The sequence below is a fragment of the Schistocerca cancellata genome, chromosome 5, assembly GCF_023864275.1.
Source record: "Schistocerca cancellata isolate TAMUIC-IGC-003103 chromosome 5, iqSchCanc2.1, whole genome shotgun sequence".
Classification (NCBI taxonomy): Eukaryota; Metazoa; Arthropoda; class Insecta; order Orthoptera; family Acrididae; genus Schistocerca; species Schistocerca cancellata.
In genome coordinates, this window is record NC_064630.1 from 617306726 (window position 1) to 617331200 (window position 24475).

A 24475-nucleotide genomic window follows, 5' to 3' on the forward strand; every position below is an offset into this window, starting at 1 on the left:
TTCAGTTTCAACTCTCTTCTGCCTCTGAAATGTTAGCAGACTAATTTTTTGGACACTTGCTTTTTCAGTAGAGCTCGGCATAACAGAGAGTTTCATTATTTTCTGATGTTCTATCACTCTCCCTGGAGTCACACACCTGATTCCACCCATAGCGCGGAATGTACCTTTGCCTCTCATTGTTGCAATATTGCAATATTGCAGTCAGCCTTATCGGAAACGAACTGTGAGAACAAATGATTTGAAATATTTGGTTTCCGCTACTGAACGGCTATAGGGAGAGACGGGTCATATACAATATGTACAACAACCAAGAAGGGAATAATAAGAGTGGACGATCAAGAACGAAGTGCTCGTATTAAGAAGGGTGTAAGACAAGGCTGTAGCCTTCAATCTGTACATCGAGGAAGCAATGATGGAAATAAAAGAAAGGTTCAGGAGTGGAATTAAAATACAAGGTGAAAGGATATCAGTGATACGATTCGCTGATGACATTGCTATCCTGAGTGAAAGTGAAGAAGAATTAAATGATCTGCTGAACGGAATGAACAGTCTAATGAGTACACAGTATGGTTTGAGAGTAAATCGGAGAAAGACGAAGGTAATGAGAAGTAGTAGAAATGAGAACAGCGAGAAACTTAACATCAGGATTGATGGTCACGAAGTCAATGAAGTTAAGGAATTCTGCTACCTAGGCAGTAAAATAACCAATGACGGACGGAGCAAGGAGGACATCAAAACAGACTCGCTATGGCAAAAAAGGCATTTCTGGCCAAGAGTAGTCTACTAATATCAAATACCGGCATTAATTTGAGGAAGAAATTTCTGAGGATGTACGTCTGGAGTACAGCATTGTATGGTAGTGAATTATGGACTGTGGGAAAACCGGAACAGAAGAGAATCTCCGCAACGCTTTCGCATTTGAGATGTGGTGCTATAGACGAATGTTGAAAATTAGGTGGACTGATAAGGTAAGGAATGAGGAGGTTCTACGCAGAATCGGAGAGGAAAAGGAATATGTGGAAAACACTGATAAGGAGAAGGGACAGGATGATAGGACATCTGCTAAGACATGAGGGAATGACTTCCATGGTACTAGAGGGAGCTGTAGAGGGCAAAAACTGTAGAGGAAGACAGAGATTGGAATACGTCAAGCAAATAATTGAGGACGTAGGTTGCAAGTGCTACTCTGAGATGAAGAGGTTAGCACAGGAAAGGAATTCGTGGCGGGCCGCATCAAACCAGTCAGTAGACTGATGACAAAAAAAAAGAACTGAACGGCAGAAGCCTCAAGTAAAGCCACAGTTCTATGTGAAGAGCAGAAACCCATATTCGAGACAATTTCAAGAATGATTTTTGATCCCACTTCACGAAACAACAACACTGCAAGACCAAGTTGCAGTCGGGAGATACATGAACGAGGCCTGGTAGCTAACACAGTCTAATGGGATACTGCTGTACATTTTTTAAAGGGGACAGTTCACTACTTTTCTTTTTTGAGAAAACCACGTCCTTCGCAAATTCGTGTAAATTGACAGGAACCATAACTTCAGCATTCTCTGTCAAGTCATTGATATCTGGATAATCGGCAATACTCCAAGGAGCCATTCTTACATCTTCACAGATGATAGCTGCTGCTGCTTCTAGTATTCTCTTTCTCTCATCTTTTTCATTAACAGCTCGTTCATTGTACCATTGATTCAAAGGTTTGAGGAAACTGCCACGAAAACATACAACTGGAAGATTTTTTGGCATTGTGGAAACAAGACCCCATCACCAAAGCGTTCAGTCAGTTTATTTTTCAGTGTTTTTATAGTCATTGTCTTTCCTTGTGAGAGACATTCATTAACCTTATGCAACAAATCGAGCAGTGAAAATTGACATTCCTCTGAACTATCTATAAATTTTTATAACTCTTGAAAAGCGGCGTCGAAGTTGGTATCTTGAGGGCGGCATCTTTTTCGAATAGAGGAGGGGTTTGACACTAATTTAGCAAAGCACTCTTGATGATAACGGACTTCTGCAGCTACTAAACACAAAACACTGTTGATGCTTTCGGCACCCTTTCTACCGAAATCATCATCGCGTTTCTCTGCTTTCTCAAGCAGCGTATGTTTCACACTTAAAGAGCGAACTTCAAACACTCCACGGAGTTTGTGGAGCGAGTGTTTCATTTTCACCTCTGTGTCACACTTTTCAGCAGACATGAAACAGTCTCTTTTGAAACTGAATGGCTAAGAGGAAGAGGATCTCAAACTTTTATCATCTGCTCATGCAACATTCTGATTAATTAGTGTCCTTATATTACCTTTCTTAATATGTTCACGTCGACATACCTGATGCACTTCAACCAATCCAGCGTTCTGTAAAAGATTATGAGCCCCATCCTTCCGTTCCTTGCTGACGTGTATCAGAGTTCGCAAGCTCTTCATCACTATTGATATCTCTCCTTCAGAAGCAGATTTACCACAAAATAAAGAAAAAAACAGGTAGTAGGGTCCAGCGTTATTGTTTCCTCAGTCCAGACAAAAGAAATGAAACTAAGGAGAAGCACTTCATAACACCACAAACTGATGAATACTGTCACAAATCAGAACTCTCTGCCACTAGTTTGACAGTTCACAATATTAACCCAGCTGAAATGGACACTGGGTAGGAAGAAACGATAGCGACAATAGTGGTAGGGGAGAGCTGAGTGAATGGGAAGGGGCACTTGACGTTTTCATTGTTGGCACGAACTCCTGATTTCAACAATATTGATCGCAATAGAAATATCGTCAAGTCTATATAGAATATAGAAGAAATATCGTCAGGTCTATATAGTCCACGAAATATTTTCACACACTTAATTACGCTTTTCATTTAAATGTTTTGCTAAGCAACAAAAACTGTAAACTATCTCTTCCAATTCTTATACCTCAAACACGTTTCGTATAAATGGAAAGATGCGCAAGATCTTTTTCGTGTACAATTTTGCGAGGAATATATTTACTAATAAGAGCTCTGATCGAAAAATGAGCCCTTTTCGGTATAAATTTAAAATATCGTACAAATTGACTTTTGAAGTGGATAAAAGGGGGACGCTCCCTCTCTACGAACGGGAACTTTTCTCTTTCTTATTACTATACCCCATATGAGTATTTCCCCGACGTTTCAAAACTTAATAAATTTTTTCTCCCATTTTTTCTCCCATTTGTTACCAATTTTCCTGGGGTAGGTAGTTTGCACACATAATGAAGTTTCTTGTGACTTGTGATAACTTATGATGTGCATTTTACTTTACCTTTACCAGACATACTGTGTTATTTTTGAGGAAAGTGCATGAGATGACATTTCTTGGTGGTATATATTTTGCGAAGAGGGTCATGGATTTTAGAGGCAGAGATATCTACTGGCTCTATTTTGGATAAGAGGTTATGTATGAATGGTTCTGAATTGAGAAAGGTATTTCTGATGGGCAGTAGTTTAGCTAGCAACATATCTGACTGATGCTTGTTGTGGTGTTTATGAAGGATCTTGAAGAGTGATAATTTCAAAGTTGTTTTCATACACACAATCAACTTATTAGAATACTGTGCTATATGGATATGGAACATGATGATGAATTTTGTTTAAGAATTGCCATTTGAGGCTTATGATGTCATTATGGTTTATTATGGTGCTACTATGGTATATTATGGCGCAATTGTGGTATAGTATGTGAAGTGGATTCTGATTTGTAGGACATCATGCTGAAGGTTAATGAAATATGTTTTCTAAGCAAGACACAGGAGGCATTGTATATGCTTTAATTAGGAAACATTTTATTTGCAGCTATTTATGGAACAGGACAAGATAAGGAATGTCGATATTTGTCGAGAAATGAACGTGAAGAGTTTTCAAAGATTTTTTTTCTTTACTGCTGAATTATGTGATGTAAGTGTGAGATGCAGTTTATAGCTCTGCGAAGTTTGGGATGACGTTGTCTCAGTGAAAAATTTTGTTTCTCTACTTATTATCGTTTACACTTGTTCTACTTTACTTTTTGTGGGTGATGTGATAATAATTGAATTTTTCTCTATTGCAGAGGTGGTAAAAAGCACAGAACTGTATGCGTTTGTGTGTAGTAAATAATATTTTCCGATCGGGATGTAACGTAGATAGCGATCAAGTTACATTATAACAAGCTGCAGTGGTCTGGGAAAACTACACATTCCAGAACTACCTGCTCATGTTAAAAACGTTGATCCATTACTTTTATATAAATATCTTATGCAATTTCACAACTTTTCTTTTCAGCTTGATAAATATGTTATGCAATAAAAGAGAAGCACCAGTTTGCTTTTCTTCTACAACATATATATTCTAAATATTGTAGAACAAAAGCAAATTGGTGCTATTCATTTATTATAATGTTGTTCTACCAAGAACCGACGGAAGATTCTGTTAACATGTTATGCAATTTGGCCACTTTTTCTTTTCAGCTTGTAGTATTTGTATGCCTTGACACAAATTGATCTGTTACATTTTTATGGATGTTGTTAATAATTGTGTAAAATAAGTTCCTTCTGTACCTTAGTATTTTTCTGTTTAAACAATGTTATTTCAGAATTTCTCTTATGGTGATGAATAAAGATGTCGATTCTGCTACAGCAGTGACGCAATGCTGATTATAGCATGTTAATGACTGTAAGCTGATGGTTTCTACTCTTATCATTAAGCAATACAGACGCTCAGAAGAAGCAATTTATTTCATTTTCGATTATAAAATAATTTCTTTCAGCTAATACTGAAAACTTTGAGGATAAATCTTTTTTGTGTTACATCTTAGACTAAGTTATGCCATTACTAGCTGCTTTATAAGATATGTATTTTGAATTTTGTATCTTTTTTACTGTTGTGATCGATTACATATAGCTCTACAGTTCTGACTCCACACACAGACAAGTTGACATTTGGCATGTGACGATACTGACCTTGTGATGCTACCTGCTATTTGTTATTTGTACTGTAATAAAAATGGAGTACTTGTGATAGTCAGTGACACAATACTCCATGGATCAAAATGGTTCAAATGGCTCTGAGCACTATGGGACTTAAATTCTGAGGTCATCAGTCCCCTAAAACTTAGAACTACTTAAACCTAACTAACCTAAGGACATCACAAACACCCATACCCGAGGCAGGATTCGAACCTGCGGCCGTAGCGGTCGCGCGGTTCCGGACTGTAGCGCCTAGAACCGCTCGGTCACCCCTGCCGGCTAATACTCAATGACTGAATGTGTGATATGTTTATAAAACTGAACTAACTACGTGAACTTGAGCTCATGTCCCTCCTAATCTGTAAGAACGAACTGCTCGTATACTCACATATATTTTTTGTTAAATATCCACCACAGAAATTGGATTGTACGAGCTTCATATTTTCATTATTTACCTGTAATCTTATCATATACTTGAATGCATCTTCGATCAATGCAAATTTTCTGTTGTATGACAATTTAAATCACTTGTAATTACTACGTTTATATCAACTCTGGAATCTATGTTTGATTGTAACATTTTTTGAAATATGGCACCATTAATGTCTTTAGGCAAATCTGTATGGCATTCAGTGGAACATCGCACATTTTGCATGTTCTGGATCAAAACATGTACTTCATGGTACACTGTGTACTGTACCATCAGAAAGTGAATTTGTATATAACAAGTGTACAACCTTGTGGTGGTGGGCCTGGACTTAATATTTAGCACTGTACTTCAAGAAACTTGTCACACTTATGCAATTATCTGTGGCTGTACATATTTTGAGTTTTCAACAAGCGCTGAACTGATGTGCCTATTCACATGATGTAGATTTTATATTCAGGTGTATTTAACTTACTGTTATTCATTTATTCACTAAATTTGTTTCTGTTTAAGAGTCATATATGAGACTTTTGATCCCCTAGGTCAATTACAAGAACTTGTTTTCTCAAAGGAATTTAACTTCAATGCTTTTATGATTTTATCATGAATTTTTGATACGCAACACGGTATACTTGTGCATTATACAGTCAGTATGGATTCTGCAGAGTCTGTTTGTCTCAACATGAAAAGGAGGGAGACACTTTATAACGAATCCCTGAGTCTGCTTACACCTTAAACTATTTGTTCTCAAATGAATATACTAATATTTTGGTGCAGTTGTCAGTAAACAAAATGTATGTTGCTAGTCCCTGAATTTTCTTTCATCTCAAACTTGTGCGTCCTCAAATGAATATATTAACACTTCGCTGTGGATGTCAGTGGACAGTGTGTGATTTGCCACTGAGTGTGCTGCACTTGAAACACGTGTTTCTTTACCTGGTTTTCTATTACTAGATGATATTTTAGTCTCTTGAAGAACTGTAAATAACATTTTGTTATCTTCTGAAATGAACTACTGCTAAATATAAAATGACTTACCACAATTTTAGATAAAAAAGTTATAAAATGGACTCAAAACCCAATATCGCACAATTTTTTTTTACTCAAGACAAGCGGTTTCAACGGTCTGAGCTGTCATCTTCCAGTCGTTAACTCTTGCTGTGGTAAAACGCGTTCATCTTACGCTGAACCTCATTCACATGATGTCAAGGGGATAAAACTCAGCACACTATTATCGTTTGTTAGCACTAAACTAATTTAAAAACGCGCAGCACCTAGCCCAAAATGTCATGTCCGCATAAATGTTGCACACAGACGCTTTTTACATGATACAAATACGGTGCCCAATAGCATACCTGTTTACATATGCTGGGCACATGCTAAACAGTGCAATTCCACTTTTTCAGTCGATTTCCAATTAAAGGAAGACGTCAAATCGTTGGAGTTGCTTCAACTAAATGAGGGTAAGGCACTATGTAAGTCTTCAGAAAAACGCATATAAATAGCCAAAGACGCCGACTGACCTGCCTAATATCGTTGGGTCCTCCGCGACTCGCAGAAGTGCCGCAACACGAGGTAGCATGGACTTGACTAATCTCTGAGGTAGTGCTGGAGGGAACTGACACCATGAATCCCGCAGGGCTTTCCACAAATCCATAAGAATTCGAGAGGGCGGAGATGCCTTCTTAACAGCACGTGCAAGGCATCTCAGATACTCTCAATAATGTTTACGTCTGAGGAGTGTGGTGGCCAGCGGAAGTCTTTAAACTCTGGAGAGTGCTCCTAGAGCCTCTCTGTAGCAATTCTGGACATACGGGGTAGCACTGTCCAGCTGTAATTGTCCAAGCACGTCGGAATGCACAATGGACATGAATGGATGCAGGTGATCAGGCAGGATACTTACGTAGGTGTCACCTGTCAGAATCTAGACGTATCAAGGGTCCCAAATCACAGCAACTGCACACGCCCCACACCATTACAGAGACTTCACCACCTTGAACAGTCCTCTGCTGACATGCAGGGCCCATGAATTCATGACGTTGTCTCCATACCTGTACACATCCATCCGATTCACACAATAGGCACCATTTTTCCAGCCATCGACAACCCTATGTCGGTGTTGACAGGCCCAGGCGAGGTGTAAAGATTTGTGTCGTGCAGCATCAAGGGTACACGAGATGGGCCTTCGGCTCCGAATGCCCATACTGATGATGTTGCGTTGAATGGTTATCACGCTGACGTTTGTTGGTGACCCAGCGTTGAAATCTGCAGCAGTTTGCGGAAGGGTTCACATCTATCACGTTGAACGATTCTCTTCAGTCATCGTTCGTCCGGTTCTGGCAGTATCTTTTTCCTGCGTCAGTGATGTTGGACATTTCATGTTTTACCGGACTCGTGATATTGATGGTACACTCTTGAAATGGCCATACGCGAAAATCCCCACTTCCTCGCTACCTCGGCAATGCTGTGTCCCACCGCTCGTGCACCGACTGTAACACAACGTTCAAACTCACTTAAATCTTGATAACCTGCTATTGTAGCAGCAGTAACCGGTATAGCAACTGCACCAGACACTTGTTGTCTTATATGGGCCTTATCAACTGCATAGCCGTATTCTGCCTGTTTACGTATATCTGTATTTGAATACGCATGCCTATACGAGTTTCTTTGGCGCTTCAGTGTAGAAGGCCAAGCACAGCAAATTGTTGCAATTGAAGGAAGACGTCAAGTCGCTGAAGTTACTTCAACTGAATGAGAGTAAGCCACTATGTAAGTCTTCAGAAAAAATCATACAGCTCCCATTCATGAGACATTTTGTTCTGGTAAATCTTTAGCACAGCACTTATATGTGTAGACGGAGAGCTTCTATTAGCAGCCACGGTTTGATGAAAATTTAGTTTCCCATATTGGCAAATTTACTTACCCCCTATATTACAGGATGTAAGTAGGCTGTTTATGTTTTCTTATTGATTGGTAATGCCACGTAGCGCTCTGTATGAAAATCACTGGCTGTGCTGTGTGCAGCCTGTGGCTAGTTTGCATTGTTGTCTGCCACTGTATTGTTGGGCAGCTGGATGTTAACAGCGCATAGCGTTGGGCAGTTGGAGGTGAGCCGCCAGCAGTGGTGGATGTGAGGAGAGAGATGGCGGAGTTTTGTAATTTGTCATGAACTGCTATATATATTATGACTATTAAGGTAAATACATTGTTTGTTCTCTATTAATATCTTTCATTTGCTAACTATCCCTATCAGTAGTTAGTGACTTCCGTAGTTTGAATCTTTTATTTAGCTGGCAGTAGTGGCGCTCACTGTATTGCAGTAGTTCGAGTAATGAAGATTTTTGTGAGGTAAGTTATTTGTGAAAGGTATAATTTAATGTTACTCAGGGCCATCCTTTTGTAGGGAGTTTTGAAAGTCAGATTGCGTTGCGCCAAATAATATTGTGTGTCAGTTTAATCACAGTCATGTATAAATTGTTCTAAGGGGACGTTCCAAGGATAATAAATATTACTCTACTGCGTGAACAGTGCACGTTTATGTTGTTGTGGTCTTCAGTCCCGAGACTGGTTTGATGCTGCTCTCCATGCTACTCTATCCTGTACACGTTTATAGCTATGCGTTTTCAAGATTTTTTTTTTCGGAGAAAAGCAATTCGCGTCTGGTGATTGCTTCATCTTGGCCTTCGCCTTTCAGCCACTAATTCCTGCGTCCTATTTTACTGTTGTAAAGAAAAAAAATTAATTCCAAATTCCGCTTCCTCGCGTTCCCCAGCAAGGCTACTTCACCAACAAATTTCAACATGCCTCTTCGTTCCTCTTCTGAAAATGCTACTTGTCGAAAATTGCCGTCGATGTTACGGAAATAATCATTACGCCTCACTATCTGAGTAAGGAGTATTTATAAATAATTTCCAAGGTTACGAAACAGTATATAAACGAGGTAAGACTACCACGCAGAAGCGTTGCTTCCCGGGACATAGTCATGACCAGACTGCTGGTGAGTGTCTCTGTATCTTAACATTTTATGTTTAAGTCCTTGCCGGTACGCTCTCAGAAAAGCTGTGTTGTGTGCAGTGATTCTAGTAGATTTAGTGCACCTATTTTAACTTCCCTGTTTCTGTTGCACAATTTGGCGCAATAGAGTCTGTGTAAAATCTCTATAGTCCGGATTGGTACCGTATTTACAAAGGACTCAAAACTGAAAAAAGGAAACCTTACTAGTATTTGATTCATACATTCGGTCGTCAGTGACGGGAGAGGTGTAGAGTACAATGACATTAGTGAAGGATGTTTCTAAAGTGATTTTTAGTGTTTAATGTTGAATAGACTTTTGTGATCATGCTTGTGAAACAGAATTGACTTTCAATTGAAGTAACAGTGAAAATAGTTGTTCGCAAGAGTTTTGCTTAAGCCCTATGTGTAGCACGCAAACTGAATCTAAGTCTGTACTGTGAAAATCACTGTAATATATAGGAAAGGGTAAATTTTATGGCGAAATTTATTTATGGTCTTTTCCCTCCGAGTCACAGAAGAGCTTGCGAAACTGTAAACTACTTTGATAGTCATTAGTCATTATGAAAGCGATTAATACGAGCTATTGAATATTATTCGTTACACGCAACAAACAAGTTCCTGCAATTGCCTAGGTACTTTTCGACTGATATTAGATGCCGTTTTTCATGTATTTTCTGTGAGAGGCGAAGCCAGTCCAACCAATATCCATTCCGATTGTATTTTAGGATTAACATGTCACACATTTTAGCAAATTTTTCCGTAAAAATGGTGCTTAATTACCAATTTCTGAGATAATTTGCGATTTCGCAAGATCTCACCTATGAATTAAGATCCCTGTTGAGTACATGTACTCAGGCCTTCTTACTCCTGTTTCCATATGTTTGCTCGGCGTAGAGGACTCCAGTTAAAAGTTGGAAACCCTGTATTTAACAAACTTACGTTACAGAGTCGTTAAGTAACAAAGTTGTTACATTTCTCTGTGTTTGAGCACGTCTTTGGTGTAACGTTAATCCCAAATCATATATTCTTCTTTTTCCATCGAAGAAGTTGCCAGCCGTTACACCAGGTGATGCAAAGGGAGGTTCTTGCTGCGTGTTAATTAATAAGTATCACTTTCTCATGAATAATGGTGTTTCTACGGGAAGTCTCAGGCATAGTTCTTTAAATAGGTAGTGAAAATTAGTAGTCCTATCATACTTATTTATGGAACAAGCCGCAATCATCCATGATAACTTGCCGCAATACGGCTTTTTGAATTCCAGCAGATCAGTGGTAAATTTGCTAACAATATCCATAGGAGCAAATAATACTGGTAAGATTCGGTCTGACACTCATGTTGGAGTTTGCCGAAAGACATACATCCGATATCCTAGTGTTTTCATGTGGAATGGTAATTAGTACTTGAATTTTCTCATTTTGAGAGAGCTCAAGGGTGATCTGTTTAGTTGTAAAAAATCTTCGGCAGCCAAGATGTGTGTGTGTATATGTGTGTGCGTGTGTGTGTGTGTGTGTGTGTGTGTGTGTGTGTGTCAGTGTGTGCGTGTGTGTCAGTGTGTGCGCGCTACTGAAAAGTGAAGTGTTATGTACAGTTTCGTAGCTGTAAGTTCTACTGGAATGTGCTAAAAGTCACCTCCAAAACATTGTAAGTTCTGGGCTGAGGCAGAAGTTTGGACCTTCCTTTTTTGGTCGGCAACATCGAGTAGAGGTAAGGTGAGGCATTTGAGCATGTCTCACAGCTGGAATCAACCTACAGTCTGACAGTATTTATCACTTACCCAAACGCTTTAGATGAAACCTTGTTGGATACGTAAGTTGGCGTGGGAGTTCTCATAGACACCAAGATCATCTCAATTTGTAATCTATCTGGAAGCTCCAGAATGCGTACACCACCCTGTAAAGGGAAGCATTTGTTTTGGAAACTTTATTTTAATTCAAAATTCGGGGAACAACCTTTCTTTGAACATTACCGACAATGTTAAATGTGCTGTTTCGGTATCTGTTTCCAAAACCTAATGTTTCTGAGAGACTCTGGCATTGTGGTGCTATACTCAAGTACTTGCGTTAGTCCATCCATGTTGTGGATGTGGGACAGCGGCTGACCATATAAGTAATGGAAGTTGAACACCAGAGCCGTATTTTCAGAGTATTTATTATTCAGATGACTAGTTTCAACGCTGAATTTGCGTTATCTTTAGGTCCTGTTTATCGGCATACCTCTGTCTAATAACTTAATTGATGTAAAATATACGACACTACAGTACGTCAACATTATTTATCGATGTACACGTCTATATATATATATATATATATATATATATATATATATATATATATATATATATATATATATTACACAACCTTAAATCATAAAATGGATAAAAGTACATGAAAATAAAAACAAATAGTAGGAAAATGTTTCACAGCAATCATATGTGTGATTATTAGTATATGTGAGAAACCTGGAATCTTCTACAGTAACCACTGATATACTTTTTAACCTATGACAGCATAAAACAACACAATCTCAAACAAATGTAAATTCTGGAAAAGAGGAAAATATGAAACAGTGCCCAACTTAAAATACACTCCTGGAAATTGAAATAAGAACACCGTGAATTCATTGTCCCAGGAAGGGGAAACTTTATTGACACATTCCTGGGGTCAGATACATCACATGATCACACTGACAGAACCACAGGCACATAGACACAGGCAACAGAGCATGCACAATGTCGGCACTAGTACAGTGTATATCCACCTTTCGCAGCAATGCAGGCTGCTATTCTCCCATGGAGACGATCGTAGAGATGCTGGATGTAGTCCTGTGGAACGGCTTGCCATGCCATTTCCACCTGGCGCCTCAGTTGGACCAGCGTTCGTGCTGGACGTGCAGACCGCGTGACACGACGCTTCATCCAGTCCCAAACATGCTCAATGGGGGACAGATCCGGAGATCTTGCTGGCCAGGGTAGTTGACTTACACCTTCTAGAGCACGTTGGGTGGCACGGGATACATGCGGACGTGCATTGTCCTGTTGGAACAGCAAGTTCCCTTGCCGGTCTAGGAATGGTAGAACGATGGGTTCGAAGACGGTTTGGATGTACCGTGCACTACTCAGTGTCCCCTCGACGATCACCAGTGGTGTACGGCCAGTGTAGGAGATCGCTCCCCACACCATGATGCCGGGTGTTGGCCCTGTGTGCCTCGGTCGTATGCAGTCCTGATTGTGGCGCTCACCTGCACGGCGCCAAACACGCATACGACCATCACTGGCACCAAGGCAGAAGCGACTCTCATCGCTGAAGACGACACGTCTCCATTCGTCTCTCCATTCACGCCTGTCGCGACACCACTGGAGGCGGGCTGCACGATGTTGGGGCGTGAGCGGAAGACGGCCTAACGGTGTGCGGGACCGTAGCCCAGCTTCATGGAGACGGTTGCGAATGGTCCTCGCCGATACCCCATGAGCAACAGTGTCCCTAATTTGCTGGGAAGTGGCGGTGCGGTCCCCTACGGCACTGCGTAGGATCCTACGGTCTTGGCGTGCATCCGTACGTCGCTGCGGTCCGGTCCCAGTTCGACGGGCACGTGCACCTTCCGCCGACCACTGGCGACAACATCGATGTACTGTGGAGACCTCACGCCCCACGTGTTGAGCAATTCGGCGGTACGTTCACCCGGCCTCCCGCATGCCCACTATACGCCCTTGCTCAAAGTCCGTCAACTGCACATACGGTTCACGTCCACGCTGTCGCGGCATGCTACCAGTGTTTGCGATGGAGCTCCGTATGCCACGGCAAACTGGCTGACACTGACGGCGGCGGCGCACAAATGCTGCGCAGCTAGCGCCATTCGACGGCCAACACCGCGGTTCCTGGTGTGTCCGCTGTGCCGTGCGTGTGATCATTGCTTGTACAGCCCTCTCGCAGTGTCCGGAGCAAGTATGGTGGGTCTGACACACCGGTGTCAATGTGTTCTTTTTTCCATTTCCAGGAGTGTAACTGGCATGTACAACAAAAGTGATAGGTAAAAAAATTGTAGAAACGGTGTAAGAGACGTAAAAAGGTAACAACGAACTCACGTGGTGCAGGTCACCAGCAAGCAAAGTAGAAATCCGTAACAACATACATAAATACGATATTTTAGACAAACGGCCTCCAAGGAACAAAAGTAGCGAGCTGATTTGAAGGCCTTGATCAATGTAAAAGACCCTAAATAATAGTGAATGTTGAAATCTCAGGTTTCACGTGCTCCATCTTATCAATAAACAGTAAACAAAAAATCGTGAATGGTAAGAAAACTAAAATGAAAATAAATGTACAAAACCATACTTTTGTATCTAATCCAAATTTAATAAAAATAATTCTACGTAAAATGTGTTAAATATTGCCCAAATCAACGTACCAGCAGCAGTACTAGGACAGAGTGATACCGTTATATCCGGCTGCCCGTAGTTAATGCTGTGTCAAAAGTGGAGACCAAGTACGGAACACTATCTGGTACCCCACTAAACTCTTATGATATACGGCATACACAAAAATGCTGAGTCACATGTATAGGAGCGCATTTCCCAAGAAAGGTGTAGATAACACTGTCCGAAACGCAGCAGGTATCAATGTGCCTTTTCCGTGTACCAGTTTTCTGGATTAATATCTAAATTTCGCTGCACGGCCGTGTCGATTGCAACCATGTGTCGCAGTTGACAATGATCAGAGACTCGGTAGCCTTCTTGTCACTAATCGTGAGTTTTTTCAGCACCAGATTCATCCCTGTACATCAAAACGACACCGCCTTGTACTTACAGAGACACAATAAACGGTTACACATAAAAACACAACACTCAAGCAAAGATAGAGAAGGATGCTAATATACAGTCTGTTAAGTAAGATCGTGGTCGGGTTAATCAGTAGAAAAATGTATTTGACAAAAAACTGAAACATATCGTACACTAGACATATGAACGATAGGAAAATGCAGTTACAATTAATAATACGTCCAGCCACCCTTAGCGTCCATAATTGCTTGGCATCTCCAAGGCATGCTTGTAATCAAGTATTTCTGCAAGAGACTTCCAAACCGTCTAATTTGCGTTGACAGCTTTTTCAAATCGAATTTTGGTTGCACTTGACGTAGTGTTACGAACGGGTTTCCCGAAAAAAGGTTAAAATTCTTTTTCCCGTTTTTCGATTCACTTAACAGACTGAGCCAAGTTCTTCAAAATTCTCCACGTTTTTAAGCAATTTATAGCTCGTTACCCTTTTTAATACAAATGACTTTGATTTCCCGATACATTTAGACGCCGCGGAATGACTCATTTTCCGATCTTTGAGGTGGCTGCAGAGTAATGTAGCCCCAAAACGCGATGCGTAAGCTGTACTGTGTATCTCAGCCAACAATTGAAAGTAAATTAATGCTGTCATAGTCACTGCATGAAGGACAAAAGTTCACTCTATTGGGCTGTGAAAGAACTAGGGCCATGTCTTGTACCATCTGAGTGTAATGCCGGCCACGGCTAGACCTAACAGACCGTAAAAGTGGAATGAAATTCTGTCTGCATTCGCGGTGGATTAATCTCTTGCGATATCTCAGTCAAAATATCCAGACGTTATTTTTTATGTTCTCCGTATTCGAGGTGATGTCTTGAATGTGGAGCACCATTCACTTTCCCAAACTGGGTGAATCCTGTCACAAACGTCATACAAAGCTTGTACAACTAGAATTTTATTATTATCTGCTCTTGTTGTTAGAGCCAAATGAAATGTTTCATTATAATTTCTCCATACGTAATGTGTTAGAGACAATGTTTTACCTCATAGATGATAAATTTCAGTGTCCGCTACCATCAAGGAATTAGCTCACAATAGCGCATACTGAATGTGTCAGTAGTAAAGGCTGCTTTTCGACAGGGCAATGAAACTCTTGTTTGATAGCTGCTGCCGAAACCACCACGGCCATGAAATTCCCGCTGAAGTCGCGTAAACAACCCGCCCGGTACACTGTTTGGACAGGTAATATTTACTAAACAGCCTACAAGGTTACGATTGTATATATAAGCCACGTTCGGCCGCCAAACGCCACACGGTGTTGCTAGTTGCAGACCACGCCATGGCTAAACTGCTGGTGAGTGCCTCCGCGTCTTTGCCACTCATATAAGAATAAGATTTCATTGCCATCATTGTCAACACTTAGCGTGGATTTACTTACTGGGCACTGAGTACAGGCTGTAATGGAGACGAATCTCGAGTGGCGTCAGGAGATGATATCGTCGTCATCTTATCGTTTCAAGAGCGTTAAAATTATCGTTTCATTCTGATGAACTTATTTTTAGATTTACTTTGTAGCTGTCAGAGGCTACTTATGAGCGTCTTCTGCCACTGATGCATAGCTACTGATCATCAGCTTACAATAATTATTGGTCTAAACCACACCTTAACTTACAAAAAGAAAGCTTTATCCTCTTAATATCTGAACAAATTTCTGTTTGGAAGAAAGAATGGAAAAATCATATTGGGTAACTAGTAACGAAGTGTTTAAGGGTACGTAAGGTCAATTCTAACATGTGTTATACCTCTCAGGTGTAATTGGGTATGCCTCACGTTTGCAACCAGAGGCATTTGAGAAATATAAAGCTGACAACATTCAATTTGAAAAAAAATTATTTAACATATCGGTGATGCATTGATAGGATTTACATTGTTAAAAATAAAAAAAGTGATGTGATACAATTCAAATAACTGTATATTACAAAATATAGCCGTATTCGCGAAATTCTTGGGATGAATTTATTCTCTTTTTATACACACAGAAGATCGTTAGTTACAGTTACTGCACAAGAATATTCTCTCTTCCCTAAAATTTGGTCTTGCGGCTGTAATGTCAGGATAATGATGTACTGCATCAGTTCAAGCGGAACCAGTCTAGTTGGGCCCTAATGCTTCTTGCATAGATTTTCTGTCTCTGCACTGGCCGAATGCCTACTTCTCCTTATTTCTCATGCCATTTTCCGACTTACAAAGCGGCACTGCTGTTCTAAACTTGAATTATGGTAGACAACTATTTTTATTATGGTTGATTTTGGAACTGTCACTCTCCTTCTCCGCAAGATGTACTTAATTTTCAAATTGTCATTTTCATTTCGTGGAGCATATATTTTGGATGATGCATCGCTAATAAAATAAAACCCTCAAAGTATTAGCAGTGAAAAGTAATCAGCCCTAAATGCTGAGATCGACTGTTCATTTGAATTATTGGAAACTTGTAATAAATTGAAGTATATGGTGCTTTGAACAAACAGAAACATTTTATTTCATTTCACATAATTTCATCTCTTTCATGTGCCTATGAAGACACATAAATACTCACTTGTGATTACTTTAAACAAATAATTTTTTTGGAGTTAACTTGCACGTGCAATTAGTTTATTACATCAATATGTGATTTACTTCTTGTCATAGGTATTATAAGTAAATAAATATTTTTTAGAACTGAACTTAGCTCTGTATCTAGCCATAATCGTTCAAACAATTACGATAACTCCTCGTTTGCATGTGTGTGTTTGTGTTTGTGTTTGTGTGTATGTGTGTGAGTGTGTGTGTGTGTGTGTGTGTGTGTGTTCGTAGCGAGCAACTGCGCGAACGGCAAGTCGCTCTATGAGCACCCAAAACACTCAGGAGACAGTAAAATGTATCATAAGCGCTGGTAACATCGCGTAGAAACTGCAACCACACTCACTGGCACACAAAACCATTTAACCTTCCATCCGTTAAGAGTCGCTTCGGTATGATGCGGATTCTCAAGGAACGTCGTTAAGGGATTAAGTATCAGCTGATACTGAAAAATGTAAGTGCACTAAAACATACCTCCGTGTCAGTACAAGTTTTAGTAATGACACAAACCATCATTTGCGGAGTATAAGAGGGACATTTTGTCAGTGCTTAGGAAGGAAAGCATTTGGAGTAGTATGGGAAAAAGAATGCTGTTGCAGAGGTGAATAAGACCGACAGTTAACAGCCTAGAATTTATTCCGTGTGTCTGTTTGGGACAGGTAGGGAATACATTTTAAGACCACGTTCCCATACATTGACCTATCAATGAGAAGCACTTTTCGAATTGCTGTCTCAGTAGTTTGTCAGTGTACTACTAAGGTTTTGATGAAAAGTACAAGTGTGTGTATGTGTGTGTGTGTGTCTGTTTGTAATACACAGTGTATATGTGTGTGTGTGTGTGTGTGTGTGTGTGTGTGTGTGTGAGAGAGAGAGAGGGGGGGGGGCAGGGATAAAGAGAGAAAGTGGAAGTTGCATATTGCGAGTGAAAAAAATTCACATTGAATCTATATATTTTGTAGCACTAGTTTTACGATCACTGCTCTTGGATGTTGTCTATAATATTACACACCACCTGTATCTAAACTTCAACATAACTCGGCAAACCTGAAGACGTTCAAAGAAACGAAACCGGTCGTAACACGTACCGAGCGAGGCGGCGCAGTGGTTAGCACGCTGGACTCGCATTCTGGAGGACGACTGTTCAAACCTGAGTGCAGTCATCCACATTCAGGATTTCCGTGATTTTTCTAAATCGCTCCAGGCAAATGGCCCGATGGTTCATTTGAAAGAATACGGCCAGTTTCTCTCCTCTTATTAACCCAATCCGAGATTGTGCTCCGTCTCAAATGACCTCAATCTCGACGGGGCGTTAAACCCTATCTTTTTTCTTTCCTTCAGTCATACCACAATACCTGTCCAAAAGTAAAGCTGACAAGGTTTTCATACTCATTAAAAAGTGTTTCGGATAAGGGATTTTTCTCTGTAACTTACTAGTTAATAAATGAAAGGAATATTTATTTAGACAGGTAACATAAGAAATGTTGCTCTATCTGCAAAGTGACGAAATAGTTTATTTCGTTATTTTCCAGGGAGTTGCAGCAAGAAACTTTAATTTTTGTTACATAAAACATTATTGTTTCGAAAAATGCAGTTGCTGTATTGAAAACGCATACAGATTAACTTAATTCAAATTTACATCAATCTACGTTATCGAGGTAGAAACGTTCATAGTTTTAAGAGGAGATGCAACATGTTGCACTTTATGGACTGTTTTCAGAAGGATGCTTTGATATCGAAATGTTCATTTAAGTGAGATGTCAAAACGAGTGCCCATTTTCCTTGCGTCATAAGTCGCTACTCTTTCTAAATGACCTACAGACGAGAAGCAAAATTGATGATATCAAGAACGAGAATCTTCCTCGATGCATTTTTCAAAGTAATCTAGGATTAATTATTCCACGTCGCAGACAGAACCTTGTTTTTCCATGCATGCCATTGGGCGACGTGCCTTATGTACAGTAGTGTAAGGATATGTTCTACAATCTAACCGACTTCCAACAGCTCATCGAGCTTATTATTTAGTAAGTTGCAGAGGTAAACATCTTATCTGAAACATCTTGGAGATACGTACCGCACACAACAAGAATTACTGTCGGAGACTGGTGACGCTCTTATCGAGCATTCACGGGGTTATTACATGATGTAAGACACTTACTGTTTTTCTTCACTGAAATCTTTCTCGATAATTCTATGAGAATGTCGTCCACTCCACGAGCCGTTTTGTGACTTTGGCCTCTCGGCATCCTTTCAAATACGATATCTTCAGCCTCAAATTGATATTTCCTCTCCCCTTTCCATAATATTGTCTTTATGTTTGCTTCATTTGTATAACCCTTCTATATATTCTTTCCACCTTTCAGACTTACATTATCTGATTGATACTGCGTTACCATCTGAACTCTTTAGTACCGGTGTTGGTACAGCTGCTTCTCCTTTCTCTAAAGATTTCTTTTATTTCCCTATAGACTTCATCTATCGTTCCCGAAGACATGCATTTTCTTATGTCTATTCCCGCTGTGCACCTTTGCATTGCCAGTCTCATATTTAAACGTCTGTATTTCGTTTTGCATGACTTACTGGATAGGTTTTTACATTTTCTCCTTTCGCCAATTAAAATATATGTCTTTGGTGTTATCACAGGATTTCAAAATCTGGCTCTGAGCACTATGGAACTTAACATCTGAGGTCATGAGTCCCCTAGAACTTAGAACAACTTTAACTGACCTAAGGACATCACACTTATTCATGCCCGAGGCAGGATTCAAACCTGCGACCGTAGCAGTCGCGCGGTTCCGGACTGAAGCGCCTAGAACCGCTCGGCCACCGCGGCAGGATTTGTACTTCGTTCTTGCCTCTCTTGCCTCTCTATAAAGGTGCTTCTATGCTCTCTTCACAATCCGTCGCTCAAAGTTACTCATTCGTCGTTTGCTATAAGCCTTTTCAAAGACGCAGTCCGTTCATTCTAATGCTTTCTTTGGAAATCTCAGCTACACCCGGCTGTTGTGACTTACACGTCAAGTGTCTCTAATTTTCTGCTCAGAAATTTCTTCCGATTTAAAGTGAATTTCACAACCAATAAAGGATTGTCATATGTTTCGCAGTTTAAAATATTGTTTCGAAATCTCTGCCTTACCGTTATGCCGTGTGATTCCGTGAAGATGTTACAAACTTTCAGGGATGATAGTAAGAGGTAAATGTACCAGTTTGTGGTAAGGAGCCCTGGTCCGGAAACGACCTTGTCGAAAGTTACAATCGATAATCGTAATGATAAATCTGATAGTGGACCTCTTCTACTGCAAATTCTTTGGTTAATTGGTTGATCTGGGGGGGGGGGGATGGGGGGGAGGAGGACCAAACAGGGTGGCTATCGACCCTTTCGGATTAGAGAAGCATGGGGAAGGGAGTCTGCCGTGCCCTTTCGAAGGAACTATCCCGGCATTTGCCTGAAGCGATTTAGGGAGGTCACGGAAAACCTAAATCAGGATGACCAGACGGGGGTTTGAATTTTCGTCCTACCGAATGCGAATCCAATATGGTAATCACTGTGCCACCTTGCTCGGAGCAACTTCTTTGCTTTTCATGTTTTGGGAAGAGGTATTATGGAACAAAACAAGGAAGAATTATCTATTGAACATGGGATCTAAATGAATTCCCTAGGAGCTGTTGATGATGATGATGTTTGGTTTATGGGGCGCTGAAGTGTGCGGTCATCAGCGGCCGTACAAAATCCAAATTTTTACACTGTCCAGTTTTTTTCCACAGCCCAATCTAGCCACTGTCACAAATGATGATGATGAGGATAAAATGATGAGGACAACACAAACACCCAGTCCGCGGGCAGAGAGAATCCCTAACCCGGCCGGGAATCGAACCCAGGGGCCCCGTGACCCAGGGGCAGCAATGCTAGCCACTAGACCACGAGCTGCGAACCCTAAGAGCTGTGAACACTTCTTCAGTAGTAGAGATAAGTTTCACATTAGTGAAGATGAACTAGTGCTCTTAGATCTTGACTTATGCACTTTAGAGGCCATGTTTACTGGACTTTTTTGTTTTGATCCATAATTCCTCCTCCCAAAATTGGAAAAGTAAAGAGCTTGCAGTAGAGAAGATGTACTATCAAATGCATTAGGACGACTGTTGCTTGTAACTTTAGATTCGGTCGTATTTGGACTTGGTCCCTTATCCCCGTCATCACGGAATCATACTATGCAATTTATTAAAAGCTTCCGGTGTCCCCAGGTGTTAAACTTGTATATGGCTCATTTGGTGATTCTAAAATGATCAGTAGTGATTTAACTGTTGTCCGTGCAGAGTTCTACTAGACTGCTTCCCCTTTCATTACCAGCCCATGTATTCCTACTATTTCATCTTGTCTTCCTTTTCCTACAATTAATTTACACTCCTCCATCACTATTATAATTTCATCTCCCTTAACAATCTAAATAATTTATTCTACCTCATCTATTATTTCAGCTTCTTCATGATCTGCGGACCTGGTAGAGAAATAAACCTGTACTATAAGGAAGGGCCGGCCGGTGTGGCCGAGCGGTTCTTGGCGCTTCAGTCTGGAACCGCGCAACCGCTACGGTCGCAGGTTCGAATCATGGGCATGGATGTGTGTGATGTCCTTAGGTTAGTTAGGTTTAAGTAGGTCTAAGTTCTAGGGGACTGATGACCTCAGCTGTTAAGTCCCATAGTGCTCCGAGCCATTTTTTTACAAGGAAGGGTGTTGCCTTTTTCCTTATTTTGGCTGCGGTAATCCATTAAATATGCTGTTTACTCACATTCCTATTTTCTTATTCATTAATAATCCGCTCTTGCAGTACCCTGTACGGGACATATAATATCGTACTGTTAGGCTGCAGCGGATGTCTATCATAGGAGCCCCCTCCACACCCCCACACCCCGCGTCTTGGCTGGTCATCGGGCTCAGTTCAGAGGAGATTCACCACTGAAGACAAGTGTACTCCAATCAATGAGACTCCAGGCCGAGAACGTGTCTGGAGACACTCTGGACGGCAGTGGGATACCAACCTGACTGTCGCCTACCATATGGACCAGCAACCAGGATCGATGGTCAAGGAATTTGGCATGATATCCCCCAGCAAATCTGACATTGCCGTTGATGATGGAAGGACGACTAAAGAAAAATCATGACTTTTCGTAGGATTTATTGACCAGTTAAAAGCCTCTGAGAATGTAAAATCGTGCGATATGATTGAAATTCTAAGAAAAATAGGGTTAAGTTATGGGGAAAAACGGTTAATGCATAATATGCCCAACTACCAAGCGGGAACATTAAAGAGTGGAAATCCAAGAACAGATTGAAAAGGGCATTAGACAGCGACGTAGTCTTTTACCCCTACTGTTCAATCTGCACACTGAGGAAGCAATTATGAAAATAAAAGAAAGGTTCAGAAGTGGAATAAAGGTGAAAGGATATCAATGAGACGATTCGATGATGACATTGGTATCGTGAGTAAAAGTGAAGAAGAATTACATGATCTGCTGAACGGATTGAACTGTCTAATGAGTACATAGTATGGGTTGAGAGGAAACCGAAGAAAGACGAAGGTAGTGAGAATAGTAGAAATGAGAACAGCGAGAAACTTTACATCAGGATTGATGATCACAAATCAGATGGAGTTAAGGAATTCTGATACATAGGCTGCAAAATAACCAATGACGGACAGAGCAAGGAGGACATCAAAAGGAGACTATCAATGGCAAAAAGAGCAATCCTGGTCAAGAGAAATCAACTAATATCAAATATCGGCCTTAATTTGAGATAGCTATTTCTGACAATGTACGTCTGCAATTTGAAAATTTGTGATAAGGTCTTAAGCGACCATACTGCTGATGTCATCGGTCCCTAAGCTTACACACTACTTAATCTAACTTAAACAAACTTATGCTAAGGACGACACACACACGCCCATGCCCGAGGGAGGACACGAAACTCCGACAGGGGAAGCCGCGCGGAGCGTGACAAGACGCTCTAGACCGCGCGGCCACCCCATGTGACTGTACATCTAGAGTACAGCATTCTACGGTAGTGAAACATGGACTGTTGGAAAACTGGAATGGAAGAGAATCGAAGCACTTTAGATGTGGTGCTACAGACGAATGTTGAAAACTAGGTGGACTGATAAGGTAAGGAATGAGGAGGTTCTGCGCAGAATCGGAGAGGAAAGGAATATGTGGAAAACACTGATAAGGAGAAGGGACAGGATGATAGGACATCTCTTAAGACTTCCATGGTCTAGAGAGAGCTGTAGCGGGCAAAAAACGTAGAGGAGATTGGAATACATCCAGCAACTAATTGAGGACATAGGTTGCAAGTGCTACTCTGAGACGAAGAGGTTAGCACAGGAGAGGAATTCGTGGTGAGGCACATCAAGCCAATCTGAAGAAAGAAGAAAAAGAAATCCCCCAGGACCACATGGAACAAATATATCAATCAATACCAATCAGAATAAATGCCTGCATAAGACCCAGTGTTGGAGCACCGTGTTATTGACTTCTTCAGTTTGTGAAGCACTTCCTCTTGAATAGATCATCCAGTTTTTCTGAAAGTTAATCATTGTTCGTCTGTACAAGTCAATAACATCTGCCAATTTCCGTCCCATTCAGATGACTCCTTCATGGTGTGTATTTTTCTTTTGTCTTAAAGTGTCAAATCACACATAAGTGGACCCTAGTAAAGATGATCAGCTAGTCAGATCAAAATCAGTAATCATTAATAAAACAGTAATGAAGACAATGTTTCTTACTCATTGTGACACGCAAGTGGATCTCATGTACTTCATACATTGATGTAGTCACTATTCCTCTGTTGGCAGACACTGTTCACGCTTCTCCTGTGTGTTGCCGCCTTGGCTCATGCGCAGTTTGGCCAGGGCGGTTTCGGCCGTCCTGGCGGAGGTTTCGGAAGGCCCGGTGGTGGTGGCGGCTTCGGCCCTGGAGGAGGTGGCGGCTTCGGCCCTGGAGGAGGTGGTGGCTTCGGCCCTGGAGGAGGCGGCGGCTTTGGCCCTGGAGGAGGTGGCGGCTTCGGCCCTGGAGGAGGCGGCGGCTTCGGCCCTGGAGGAGGCCGTCCTGGTTTCGGCGGTGGTGGCTTCGGACCCGGACGCGGTCGCGGTTTTGGCGGCTGAACGATGCACCTGCACCAGCTACAGCTCTCCACAAACTACTTCACTTCTTCATTTCAGTTGACTTGTGCGCAATTTAACTGTGAATAAAGCATAATAATCATCATTGTGTTAATTACTTTGTCCAAATTTCATTAAAATCAGTGTATAAGTGAGGACTGATTGTAGCTAATTGACGAGTTTGCGAGGTGGGAATGATAAGCCATTTGTGGCGACGTATTGTAGTCAGTCCACGACCAGAAATTATATGTCTCTGTTGGTCCATTATGGCCAGGGGACATCAGCACGCATGGACTTAAAGATATTTTGTTTTATTATGAATTGACGAAACTGGTTGCTTTGAGAATAAAATAAAATATCTTAAAGTGTGTGGCTGTTGGTAAAATTTATTGATTTGAAAAGAGATTATATGTATCAGCCTAGCCAACGCCCAAAGGAGTGATCTCTTCACCACCACACTTCTATGAAATGCAGGAGAGGAGAGCTAATAGGCTTTCATCTCCCACCTGAGTAAGACAAGAGATATGATTGGTACGTTCGCA

The 24475-nt window shown here is 41.0% G+C and overlaps 1 protein-coding gene across 5 annotated transcripts in view; it reads left to right on the forward strand.

The window, feature by feature from the left end:
- The window catches only part of LOC126189012 (uncharacterized), a 118660-nt gene extending 94621 nt beyond the window's left edge, over positions 1-24039 (forward strand). For 2 of the 5 annotated variants that reach the window (XM_049930827.1, XM_049930826.1), the window contains exon 2: positions 23628-24039. In XM_049930827.1, the coding sequence (XP_049786784.1) occupies positions 23628-23936 (309 nt within the window). In that variant the 3' untranslated portion in view covers positions 23937-24039. Of the gene's footprint in view, positions 1-9342; positions 9383-15479; positions 15521-23627 lie in introns of those variants that run through there. The other 3 variants (XM_049930828.1, XM_049930824.1, XM_049930825.1) reach the window with 3 other exon arrangements.
- Positions 24040-24475: the final 436 nt, after the last annotated feature.